The sequence below is a fragment of the Xenopus laevis genome, chromosome 6S, assembly GCF_017654675.1.
Source record: "Xenopus laevis strain J_2021 chromosome 6S, Xenopus_laevis_v10.1, whole genome shotgun sequence".
Lineage (NCBI taxonomy): Eukaryota > Metazoa > Chordata > Amphibia > Anura > Pipidae > Xenopus > Xenopus laevis.
Genome location: NC_054382.1, coordinates 89654423 through 89668265, shown reverse-complemented (window position 1 = coordinate 89668265; position 13843 = coordinate 89654423). Strand labels below are relative to the sequence as shown.

The following is a 13843-nucleotide window of genomic DNA, read 5'->3' as shown; positions in this document are numbered from 1 at the left end:
CTAAGAGAAGTTCCTAAGATATCCTGATCTGTAAGCACTGCGTATCTTGACAGCGCTATATAAATAAATGATGATGATGATGATGATCAGCACTGGGTTTCTTGCAAATATCCGGAGATATTCATGGTTTGCAGGCAAAAATCCGGAAACATCAGATTTTTCAGGTGGAAAAATCCAAAAAACTCTTACAATTCGAATTTTGAGACTTTTTTTGTAGTTTTTTTTTCCAAACTGGAAATTTTCGGGAAATAATATTGATAAATAAGGTAGGGATGCAATGAATCCAGGATTCGGTTCAGGATTCGGCCAGGATTCAGCCTTTTTCAATAGGACTCGGATTCGGCCGAATCCTTCTGGCCTGTCTAACCGAATCCTAATTTGCATATGGAAATTGCGTGACTTTTTGTCACAAGGAAATAAAAAATATTTTCCTCTTTCACCCCTAATTTGCAATTTGCATATGCATATGCAAATTAGGATTTGGTTCGGTATTCTGCAAAATCTTTCGCAAAGGATTTGGGGGTTCGGCCAAATCCAAAATAGTGGATTCGGTGATGTGTGTGTGTGTGTGTGTGGGGGGGGAATACAATGTATATGAATTTGTTTGCCAAACACATGTAATATATACAATAAGGTATGAAGAAGGAATATTTGGAGAAATAAAGTATGTTAAGGAACATTATTGACTTAGGTCCTATGTAATCAATTCAGTGATGTTGCTTTAAAGATTTGCTGCACTATTTGATCATGATATAGCTTATTGATTGGAAGAGCAACAAATCACAGAGAGCGCCCCCCACTGTGCAATCAAGGCAGGGGGAACAGGTGCCCGTTGCTGGTCAAACCCAAATGTCGAGGCTCTGCTCCAACCAAGCACAATATGATCATTTTCCCAGAGACGGATGAACAATGGCAAACCTGGGGGTGTCTCCACCTGCTGGAATAAGCTTTCCCAAACAGATAAAACACAGCCCCTGCTGTCCCAAGTACAGCTGCTTCAAAAAGATGGGAGCCCAGCAGGGAAGCTGTGAGTATGGAGGAAAATGGTCGAAATGGCATCCTTTGAAAGAAACGACTTATCCTAGGGACCTGAATAACAGACAGGAGGCAGAATGAAATGCTTGACTGAATCCACATGCTCTTATCCTTGGAGACAGACTAATATACAGAGCCTGGCTACCAACATGGAGTCAAGACTATCTGTTAGCAAAAGATGCAGGGGGAGAGCAAAGCAATGGGGATTTTATACAGATGGAGCCAGGACTACACACCAACAGTACAGGTTTAAAGGTGCTACATAGATATAAGAAATAAAAGCATTGTCTGGACTGTCCTGTAAAAAGGAACAGGCAAACAGGTAGATGTATAAAGGGACACAAGTTCAAAAGAACTGTATCACTATAGAGCTTGGAGAAAACAGCTGTCTTTCTATTATGTTCTCACTAGAGGGCGACAGAGGCTTATAATAATCATCGAAGGAGGGAGACCCAGATACAGCACACACACTTAATCCAATACAAAACCAATAAATGTTAAATACAGGGGCGTAACTATCAAGGAAGCAGACCCTGCGGCTGCAGGGGGCACTGGAGGTATAGGGGCCTCAGAAGGCCCTAATTTATATACAAAATGTCAACCTCAAAACATTTTGGGGGCCTGAAAAATAATTTGCTCTGGAGCCCAGTAATATCTACAGTAGTTACACCACTGGTTAAATACTGTATGTGGATTTCAATGATATTTGTCTTTTAAATTAGAGATTAAAAACTGCAAAATGTTCACAATGTGTTCAAAGTAAATTTCTCGGGTTACACATTAGTGTAGGTTCAGTGTGGTTAGTAGCTGCCCAAATAAAACCTGTGCTCACTGCTGTTTTTCATGAATATGAAGCACTGTCTAATATGGCATTTACCAGGTACAAATACAGGATAAGCTAACATGAAAGAAGCAACAAAATCACTCATGTCATTAAAAGCCTTTCAAAAACTGTTAAATAAAAAAAATAAAAAATAGATAGTGGTCACTATTTTGTAACATGCAATAAGTATAGAAACACATACACATTTTTCACTAGTACAGTGACTTATTGCATTCAAACATTAAATGGGTTTATCATTAATGGGGACATAAAGACAAAAAAATAAAATCCCATTTTTACTTTCTTTAATGAAAAATAAATATATCTCCAATATACTTTATACCAATATACTTTAATTAAAAAATGTGTACCGTTTTTATAAGAAACCTGACTGTATGCAGTGAAATTCCCCCTTCGTTTTCCTTACTCTGACAGCTGCAGATAGGACGGTCCCCAACTGCTCTGCAGGGAAACGATCATACTTTCAAACAGCAAAAAAGTACTTCCCAGAACTCAAGCAGCTTTGTTTGTTTCCCTGTAGAGCAGCCGGCGACAATGTAGAGATTCGTATCTACAGACACAGTGCAGTCTGTATATTCTGATTACTAATCAGTCTTGCTATAGCAGCTGCTATGGCAGATTTTATTTGACTTGTGCTGTTTTGATCATTTATCCTCCCAACTGAAGACCAGGCCACACTGAGCATGTGCACAGTCTTGGTCTTATAAAGATGTTTAAAAAAGTAACAAGATGACAGCCCCCTGTGGCCAATTTTGAAAGCATAAATCGTTTGTTTAATTGGGCTTCTTGTACAGTAAGTTCATGTTTATATTTAGTATACAAAATACAGCATTTTTAGCATTATTCTATTTTAGACTTAAAAGCAGGGGATATAAAATGGGGGTTCTACTGTATTTATAAATGTAATAGCTATTGAAACCAGTACTTGTCTATCCTAAGGTTGCCACCTGTAAAGATGTGTTTCCATCTATGTTTTGAACTGCAAAAATCCCAATTCTGTCTGGTGACTTAGGTGGTGCTCTATCTGGGAACTCTCTTGCTCAGGGTTTCCAATTACATTTTGGGTTTCCAATTACATTTTGCATGCAGGAGTGCCATCTGATTCCCTTCTTGTGCTGGCTGTAGCCAGCACAAGAAGGGAATCAGATGGCACTCCTGCATGCAAAATGTGCTAAAGATTTTTGGTTTATTGAGATCTCCACACAACTTTTCAGGTATCTACCCCCTTTTTCAAGTGTTCCCTTTTCTCAAGTGTAAAAACCCTACTGTTTGAACCTTGATGCCATCTCCCTGCCCCCCCCCGATGTAATCAGGTACGCCCCAGATGCCACCCTTCTCTGCACCCTGACCGGACCATCCACTAACAAAAGGTGGCAATCCTAGTCTACCCCTTTCTGAGCTCATGGCTTTTTCGCCTTTAAGGCTAATGGCACACTGGGAGATTTGTCGCCTGCATTTAAACCTGCGTTACCACGGGAAACAAATCTTCTGGATATGCTTTCCTACCAGCAATAAAATAAATCACCAATGGGAAAACATATGCAGGGTTTTGTTTTGCGATGTCTCCCCATTAGCTTCTGCAGATTAACATACAATACTTTCTAATTGGACTCATTAAATTTCACTTTGCCTGATATTCAGATATTTACTTGCAGGGAGAAAAACCATGTGAGATTTAAGTCAGAGTACATGAGTGTCATTCATTGTCCAGTGAGGCGAAAACCCTTCCTTTCATCAAACACAGTGTAGTTAAGAAACCCAAGGCCCTAGTCTGGCACTAATACAGCTTGTGCTCTAGCACATGATGCTTGTGTTGGAATGTCTGGTGAACCTTCTCTATGGCACATGGATAATGGAGACATTCTCTTGATCTATTAAATATCAGTGTAATATAGACACACTGATAATGAAGACACAGCAATGGAAAGCCATTGAGCTGTATAGGAGTTCTTACCAGGGATCTTGAGCTCTGGCGTGATGGAGGAAGAAACTGCCGCACGCTGGTTGGTGTCTCCTTCTCAATGGAGTGGCGTCTTTGGGGAGCCTGACGCCTCTCAGGTTGAGGAGTGGAAGATATGGGTAGGAATTTGGGAGGAGCTAAAGAATGGATGGGGAAAAATAACATCAAGGAAAGCTGAACACATAATTTAGGGTATATTTAGGGTATCGTTTATGGACGTACAAGTACTTGGAGTGCAAAACTACAACCCTTATGTTGCATACTTACCACTTAAACCTATCGGAATCAAAGTGCATAGTGAACCATGACTTTATGCTGATTGCGTCTTTGTTGCTACATCTGGCACAAGGTACAGTATGCTGTGATAATGTGCTTTGCACTATATTGACCAGGCAATAAGTAAAGTTCTGCACAAAACACACTGGTAAGTTGCATCCCAGAAGATGCCTATGTGCAGTCCCTATGTGGCATGTATATTGAACTCAATTACCCAGTAGAGAAGCTACATAGGAAGCAGACCCTGTGCCTGCAGGGGGGCCCAGGAGGTACAATAAATGTTGGTAAAACAGGTCAACCCCTAGACATTCTGGGGGCCTGAAAAATAACTTGCTGTGAGGCCCAGTGATTTCTAGTTACGCCACTGCAAATACCACTGACAGCCACATACAAAAAATTGCACAATACAACATATTTACAAAAGGATGGGTAAAATCCATGGTCCTGAACCAGTTTATTGTACTTGGCACCTTGTCCCGTTATTTGCAGTGAACCCTGGTTATACTGTATCTAAACTGATTTGGCATCTCGGATTTTTTTGGATATCCACCTTATCGGTCTACAGACCAAACAGTTTGATACCGCAGAGTCTGGCAGCACATATTGCAATTTCAATGACATCTTAGGCTGTCTTAAAAGTCAACCTGTCTCTAATTTTGGCATATTAATGTTGGCCTTACTACTTAAACACAGAACATGTATTCACAGGAGTATGTTGAATATATATCAGGTGGTTTGTGGGTGCTAGGAACTATTCTAAGCATAAGCATGAAGGTGTGCCACTAACTGATTTAATACTCATTGGACAGCACTATTTAAACCATTGTTGCTCAACATAATATGTAAAATGTATCAATTTCCCATAGGAAGAAGTGGGTCTGAATTCACAGTAGGAAAAAAAATATAAGTTTTTAGGTTCACGGGTAGAAATATTTGCAGTAATGAGCAGGGCCTCTTTGTCTCAAGTATCAGTCATTATCTGTATGTAATCTGTATGTTTGGAGTATATTTCCCCTTTAATATTTTTAAAAATTATTTCCTTTTTCTCTGTAATAATATAACAATATCTTGTAAAATGAAGATATAATTAATACTTATTGGTAGCAAAATCCAGAGCATATAGATAGCAATCCAGCATTCAAATCTACAAAGGCTTACTTCAAGGGGTGCACACCAATTAATGTGTTCACCTTCACATCTTTCAAACGACATCAAAAATAGGTAGCAGCACTCCCATAATAAAATAAAACCGCCTGTGCCGGATGTAATTCTGAAATAAAGGCGGTTTTATTTTATTATGGGAGTGCTGCTAGCAAAATCCAGCCTATTTGGTTTACTTAATGATTGCATGATTTTCTAATAGGCTTAAGGTATAAAGATCCAAATCACGGTACATTATCTGGAACCCCTGAGGACCCGAGCATTCCGGATAAAAGGTCCCATACTGTACTAGTTTTAAAACATGAGATAGAGAGTACTAGAATGTGACTAAATCAATCAAATGATGATTACAAAATACTATTACCTAAGTACGGCTGGTGAGCGCAAAGGCATCACTTACTTTTCCTGCTGGAAGCAGAATCTGGGGAGACATCATCAGGCTGAGAAGTAGACACGCTACTGCTGCTTGTTGACTTGTGCACTGAGTCCTCCTACAAGAAAGATCAGTAACAGGTTAGCAATGAACTCACCACTATATCCCTAAAGCAGAGCCTGACCGAAATCCCACAGGAAGTCTATTGCAGAATTACCCATGATCCCACCACCAGCTATTGATGGGAGTTATTCACCATGTTAGTTTAACAACATTTTGGAGGCTGCGGACTGCCCAATTCTGCTTTATAGGCAAACAATGCAGAGGAAAAATATCAGAGTCAAGGTTGTGTGGGAGGCACAATATGCAGTATTATAATCTCAACATTCAGAGCATCTGAAATGTGTGTGAGGAATCCTAGGAATGACCATGGGATTAAAATAAGAGTTCCTAGGAAAAAAGGAAAACAAGACATTCTAATAGTAATAAAACCATTTCACTTTAGGAAAAGTTTCATCAGAACTGGAGAGAGAGGACCCACCACCAATTAATTGGAGCAGTTAAATCAACTGCAATTTGTCAAGCTTAACAAGCATGAACAGCATGCATATGTTTCACTTTTCTGTCACTCCATTAGGATGAGGCTATTACTTGTTACTGCAACACACAGGAAGAATTGGTTTTCATCCTGAAAGCATATCTAAGCTCCCAGTCATGAAGCAAAGTTAGAGGTTCTCATGTTTAGCAGAAATTAAACAGAAACATGAGCTCCATGATTCTTCCATGTAAGCATAAAAACCCCATAACTTTATAAGAAGAAAAGTAAAATATTTTTTTAAAAACATTTTTGGATTGAAACAGTAGCAGGAGGGTTATATAGTTGCCCTAGCATCTAAGTGTTTCTTCTTCTATGCTAAAATCCAATTATCTCTCTTTCATTGCCCCTTTTTGCTTAATCACCTACAATAATTAGTTCTGTGTTCTAATTCTACTCCTAGGACAATTGTTATATTGACAAAAAGCAGGCAGAGAATCTGAGATAATACATAAATCAATTTTACCTGTGGATACCCACCAGATATCATTTGCAATTGATTGTGCTTTTAGGAGGTATTTATAGCTTACATTCATGCAGGTCTGGACTGAGATTCAAAATAGGCCCTGGCATTTCAGCTACACAGAGGCCCAAACAGCACCTCACCAGCCCAATAAATAGTGCCTGTCTATGGCAACTTACAGCAGCCCCTCTGGCATTTGCCAGAACCCACAGATTGCCATTCCGGGCCTGCATTCATGTTAAGGCCAATGAAGAAATCATAATTCTCAACTCATGCTTAGGGCTGCTACATGGCAAGTTTTACTAGTTATTACTATTACAAGTGTTATTCACATTGGGAGGAGTGAAGAAAAAAACAAGCTTCTCTATGCCCACCAGAGGATGCTGGGACACTATGCTTTAGTCTTTCACCTACTGCAAATCTGAACCCTGCAGTAAAAATAAAAAATAAATATCTAGAATGCTTGGGACTTGGGGTTCATTTCTTAGTTGGGATCAATTATTACAAAGGAAATGTAAATAATTTTTAAAAATATGAATTATTTAATTAAATGTCAGACTATGGGAGATGGCCTTCCTGTAATCAAGTTTCTGGATAAAGGATCCCATACTTGTACTTCTATTTATTGCAGTGGCGTAACTACCGTACAGCAGACCCCGTGACCTCAGAGGGGCCCGGGAGACAAAGGAGGCCCAGACTAGTCACAGGTCTGCAGTCCAATGCTACTTACTGTTGCTTTCCCATAGAGCAAGCAGACATATGGCACACACACGTGCGGGTAGGGGACGGATTGGAGCCGGGGCCAGGGCTTATTATGTTGGCTTTGAAGAAGCCAACATATTGATCTACTAGTTCAGCTTGTTCTTATTATTCTTATTATGTTGGCTTTGAAGAAGCCAACATACTGATCGACTAGTTCAGCTCGTTCTTATTATGTTGGCTTTGATCTACATATTGATCTACTAGTTCAGCTCATTCTTATTCTTATTCTTATTCTTATTCTTATTATTACTGTATTATTATTATGTTGGCTTTGAAAAAGCCAACATATTGATCTACTAGTTCAGCTCGTTCTTATTCTTATTATTATGTTGGCTTTGAAGAAGCCAACATACTGATCTACTAGTTCAGCTCGTTCTTATTCTTCTTCTTATTCTTCTTATTATTATTAGCGCCCCCCCCCCCCAATTTTCTATACGCTACTCCTCCTACAGTTTTAGGGGTACAAGCGCCTTATATTCGCCTTATAGCAAAGTACGTTGCTTGTGCTTTAGTAAGCGATCCCACCCACTGCGCCCGTGCGGCGGACCACTGAAGATGCCTTTTTTCGTATTGACTTTGACAGGGAAAATTTTCAAATCGCTGCCGCTTGTACAGTTTTGAAGCTACACTCCCCAAACTCGGACCGCATATTGTTGGTGCCACCCCGAATAAAAATATGTATTTTTGGGGGGGCATCCCAAAGTGGGCGGAGCTACCAACAGCCAATAAAATTTTAGCAATTTTCTAAACGCTACTCCTCCCAGAGTTTTAGGAGTACAATTATGAAACTTTGCACACTTGTTCGGCTCATACCTGAATAGGTTGCTTGTGCTCTGTTAAGTAATCCCACCCTCCATGGCCCTGTGGCGGCCCCGGAAAGACCCCATTTTTTCCCATAGACTTTCATTGGAAAATTTGAAACTTTTGCCACTCGTACAGCATTAAAGTTACACTCACCAAACTTGGGTCAATTAGTCATGGGGTCAACCTGAAAAGCCACTCCAAAAAGTGGGCGGAGCAACAAACAGCCAATCAGATTTTCCCTATTGACTTCAATGAGAAAATGTCAAACACTGTCATTCCCACAGTGTTAAAGCCTGAGACCCAAAACTTGGCACCATGGGTCACTGGGGTTAAAATTTTGAAAAGTGGGCGGAGTCTACCACAGCCAATCAAATATTAGCCATTTGTTTAAATGGGAAAAGTTAAAACTGTCGCCGCTCTTAGATTGTTAATGGGAGGGTCCTCAAACTTGGCCCAGTTGGTCACAGGGGGACTGGGATTCAAATTTTAAAAGTGGGTGGAGCCAAAAACAGCCAATCAGGTTTTTTGATTGATTTTAATGGTACAATTTGATCTGCTTCAATTTTCACAGTTTTAAACCAGATTCGACCAACTTTGTGTACTCTCTATGCACCAGGGGCGACTGGCCCCAACACCTCTTGCGTTTCAAAGCCAACATCTTGTGGTTTCTTCAGAAACGACACCATCTAGTTATAATTATTATTTTCTTTTTGATGGTGCCCGTCAGAGCGTAGTTATGCTCTTGATTTTTTGCATGTCATGATACAATATGCAACCCCTTAAGCACACTAATACAGACAGATTAAATAATGGAAGACAGATAGCAAATGCAGTTTATTTTATCAGTATTTACCTCTGATTCTGAACTGTCAAACTCAGCCAGGGCTGGAGCCTTCAGGAGCTTCTTCCGCTGTAGAGCCACCTGCATTGGGTTCTCGTTGACCTTGGCTTTCGGTGTCACCCCACCATTTAACACTGTTTTGCCAGACACTTTTCTTGTTTCTTCTGGTGTAGATACATCTATAAATGTAAAATAGGGGGAAAAATCCTAATTTGCTCTAAAGTAGTCTAAAATGACAAATACAGATATTAGCCACTGTATTAAAACACTGTGTATGAATTTGCAGATATTTATCATTTTAGAAGTGCAGGCTGATGTCATTAGATGTCTATGTAATTGTACGCTGCAGAAGTAGGAGTCTCTGAATGGATGAGTACCAACAATTAACTGCACAATTAACTTAACTCTGCAGGGCTAATTCTCCCAGAGATGTAAAAACTACAAATTAAGACCATTATACAGTATTTTTCTCTTTCATCTGCAGGCAAATGCCAAGGTGTGATTGTTAGGAGATAAAACTGATGAGTATTCTCTGCAGAAATAATAAATCAAAATTGTGTGATGAAACCTTAAATTCAACCACTACGTGTAAAGAAGCAGTATTGCTCACTATGACAGTTTGTGTGGTCACATAGAGAAGGAGAATGTGTAACTTATGTTGCACAACCCTGGTACGTACAAGCCTTCTTTCCCTTCTTTACAATGTAGAACAAGTGTGACTCAAAGAACACATGAGAAAATGTTCAGGCCATTGTAAGAAATGAGGCACACGCACAAGCAAACACATATATGCACAAGCACACAAATATGCACAAGCACACACAAACACACACAAGCACAAACACACATGCAGGAAGAGCAGCAGCACTCCAGTCATGATTTAATTCTAATTTAATTCTTTTTTTTTCAATGTAATTAAGCCTGGGATGAAAACCTTGTGTCAGACACCATCTGTCATCCATCTTTCAGATTGAACAATTATGTAACTTCCAACTGACTCCCCAGACCTTGGAATGTTGCTTGGCCAAGGTTATATTAGAGGATTGTAACGCTGACCAACTGTATACAGGTACGGGATCTTTTTTTATGGAAAACCGATATCCAGAAGGATACAAATTACAGAAAGCGTGTCTCCAATAGACTCCATTTTATCCAAATAAAATTTACATGATTTTCTAGAAGACTTAAGGTATGAAGTTCCAAATGACGGAAAGTTCCATTATCTGGAAAGCCCCAGGTCCCGAGCATTCTGGATAACAATTCTGGATAACAAGTCCCATACCTGTACAAGTATATCAACATTTTCTACTCACAATCATAAAGTTACAGTTATGAAACAATGGGCCAGCTCAGTAGCACTCTCATTACTTTTATTTTTATATTTTTATGCCTATTACCAATCCAGCTGAAAATTAGTTTTAGTCTTTTTATGGTATCTTTTAACTATTGGTAACAATGCACCTTTATAGTTGTGAAAAAGACACTTATGAACTCCACTGCTGTAAAGAAGATATTGACAGACCCCATTATAGTTAGGAAGGCATTCCTTCTTAAGCCTACAAGATGGCTTTTATGTAACAATTTCTTTTAACATTTATATAGTGTTTGTTCAACTGACTTGTTTGTCTGGTCTGGTTATTTTGACAGGACACTTATTTACATACCAAAATGAATAAAGACAGTAGGCTTCCAATGTGCAACTACTCAAGCATAACATATACAAGGGCAGTCTTGTGTATTAATTAATGCTGATTTCCTACAACCATAGATGACTTCTTGTATCTCCAACATGATTTAGACTTCTCTTCAGAAAACGATCGGGCGATCTATCGTTTGGCGATTGATTTCTCCTCCCTGCCTTCCTTATAGGAGATAGTCAGGGAGGAGAAATTGAGCACCGCACGATGGATCGTCGCCTTGTCGCTTTTTCTGAAGAGAGGAGCGGAAGTGGAATTTTGGTAATTTATTTCTTAATAAAGGCATTGGGATTTTTTTGTCTTGGTGGTTTTTTTTCTATGTATACAAACACATTTTTTTAATTTTTTTTGATGTTACTGGTCCTTTAATCTGTGGGTTCTGAAAAATGCCAGAGGGGCTGCTGAAATTTGCCATAGACAGTTACTATTTATTGGGGTGGTGGGGGGGCTGTTTGGGCCTCTGTGTATCTGAAATGCCAGGACCTATTTTGATTCTCAGTCCAGACCTGTCCCCACACAATGAAATACCTCCTAGTAACACTTATATATACACATTTCTTCTCTATACTCTGTAAATATCTTCTTTACATATTCATTAATGGTAACCCTGCCCTTAGTTTTCCTTCAGCACAGACAACAACGATGAATAATTATGTAATTATTCAAAACATCCAAACGGTGATTTCCATAATGCCCAGTACATTTCTGGCACATTTTTATGTCTATTATTAAAGAGTACGAAGCGTCATTTTATTAGATTTTTGGGTTTTAATACCATTGAATGACTCTATAGACTCCAATGGGAGAAAAAAAATGTTGCGCAAAACTCAATTCAAATTTTATTCCAGTTTTCGGGTCAGGATCATTCGATCGAATATTAGACGTTTGAATTCTTAAATCGAATAACTCTAATTTATTAGAGTTTAAAAAAATTCACATTACTCTAAAATTTACTTTTGATAAATAACCTCCTTGCTGTCTATAAATCAGTCAGGCAGTTGGAATAACCAGTGTTACAAGAAAATTATACAAAGATCAACGGAATTTCCCAAGCCGTGTAATTAAGAGGCAGATTTATCAAAGTGTGAATTCACCACAGATAAGACTATGAAGATTTTCATTCATCCAGGTCATGGTATATCTAGTATAGGTCAATCTAAAAAAAAACATCTTCATTGATTACTCTGCAAGTCCAGTTGGTTTTTAGATTGACCTATACTAGATTCACCACAGATAAACTCACTCATTTTCTATTAATCCCTAAGGGATTTTAAAAAGAATATTTATCAAATGGTGAACTCCATGGATAAATATGATTCTAAAATCCGATAGGAATGAATAGAAAGTGAGTTTTTCTGTGGTGAGTTCTATTCTCACATTTTGATAATTCTGCCCCTAAATGTTCCCAGTTTATATCTGGAAGGACTGTAAACTGTGAGATTAGATGTATTACCATCTAAATCAGTTAGGGTCAAGATAATTCATCCACCCTTCCAGTTAAAATCAATATCACTCATGTCAATATAAAGAAGTTTAGCAGAATTTCTCAGATTATATGGAACTTTCTGGTACATTCCATAAGACATACACTTTTCTCTAACTTGCTTTCCTTTCTTGGGGCAGCCACGGGTCTCTGTGCTCTAAAATAATAATTTTTCAACTCAGGAAGACAGTGTGGAAAAAAATTGGCAGATACTCTATTTTCTTAAGAAAGGTTCCATGCAAACCATAAGCTGTATCATTATAATGTACTTTCAGTTTGCTCTTATGAATATACAGGTATGGGATCCGTTATCCGGAAACCCATTATCCAGAAAGCTCCGCATTACCGAATGGCTGTCTCCCATAATCTCCATTTTATCCAAATATTTTAAAGGGATACTGTCATGGGAAAAAAAATTTTTTCAAAATAAATCAGTTAATAGTGCTGCTCCAGCAGAATTCTGCACTGAAATCCATTTCTCAAAAGAGCAAACAGATTTTTTAATATTCAATTTTGAAATCTGACATAGGGCTAGACATATTGTCAATTTCCCAGCTGCCCCAAGTCATTTGACTTGTGCTCTGATAAACTTCAATCACTCTTTACTGCTGTCCAGCTAGTTGGATTGATATCACCCCCTCCCTTTTCCCCCCAGCAGCCAAACAAAAGAACAATGGGAAAGTAACCAGATAACAGCTCCCTAACACAAGATAACAGCTGCCTGGTAGATCTAAGAGCAACACTCAATAGTAAAAACCCATGTCCCATTGAGACTCCTTCAGTTACATTGAGATGGAAAAACAGCAGCCTGCCAGAAAGCATTTCTCTCCTAAAGTGCAGGCACAAGTAACATGACCAGGGGCAGCTGGGAAATTGACAAAATGTCAAGCCCCATGTCAGATTTCAAAATTGAATATAAAAAAATCTGTTTGCTCTTTTGAGAAATGGATTTCAGTGCAGAATTCTGCTGGAGTAGCACTATTATGTTTTCCGATGACAGGATCCCTTTAAAATGATTTCCTTTTTCTCTGTAGTAGTTGTCTTTTATTTTCATTCAGATATTAATTTTGTTAATGTAACATAAGGAATACTTGTTTTTTAAATAAAGTAACATACATACTCTTATAAATTAATATAACATTTAAGTAATATTTTCCATAGAACAGAATGCTTACAGTGATATTATGGATGTACATCATAATGGGACAACATCACTAAAACTAGACCTCTCATTAGTAATGGGCACTACAGTAGAATTTAGGTATGAAGATCCAAATTAAGGAAAAAAAACCCAAGTCATGAGCATTCTGGATAACTGGATTAACATTTCCCTAACATTTCATATTCATTTAACAAATATACACATTAGATTCCTATACACGTATGTTATTCGAAGAGGTCCATCTTCCCTTTTACGGCATAAAAAAGGTCTGTCAAAAGGAACAGGCAATAGCAACAGACTCTTAAAGTGGACCTGTCACCCAGATACAAAAATCTGTATAATAAAAGTCCTTTTCAAATTAAACATGAAAACCAATTTCTATTTTTT

General features: G+C 38.5%; 1 protein-coding gene across 4 annotated transcripts in view; it reads right to left on the bottom strand.

Moving 5' to 3' along the window:
- LOC108695242 (protein spire homolog 1) overlaps positions 1-13843 on the bottom strand; it is a 99903-nt gene that overhangs the window by 10844 nt on the left and 75216 nt on the right. For 2 of the 4 annotated variants that reach the window (XM_018223627.2, XM_018223628.2), the window contains 4 exons: positions 9127-9293; positions 5677-5767; positions 3834-3976; positions 919-1089 (listed from right to left, as the gene is read on the bottom strand). In XM_018223627.2, coding sequence (XP_018079116.1) covers positions 919-1089; positions 3834-3976; positions 5677-5767; positions 9127-9293 — 572 coding nt within the window. The remainder of the gene's footprint in view (positions 1-918; positions 1090-3833; positions 3977-5676; positions 5768-9126; positions 9294-13843) is intronic. The other 2 variants (XM_018223629.2, XM_018223630.2) reach the window with 1 other exon arrangement.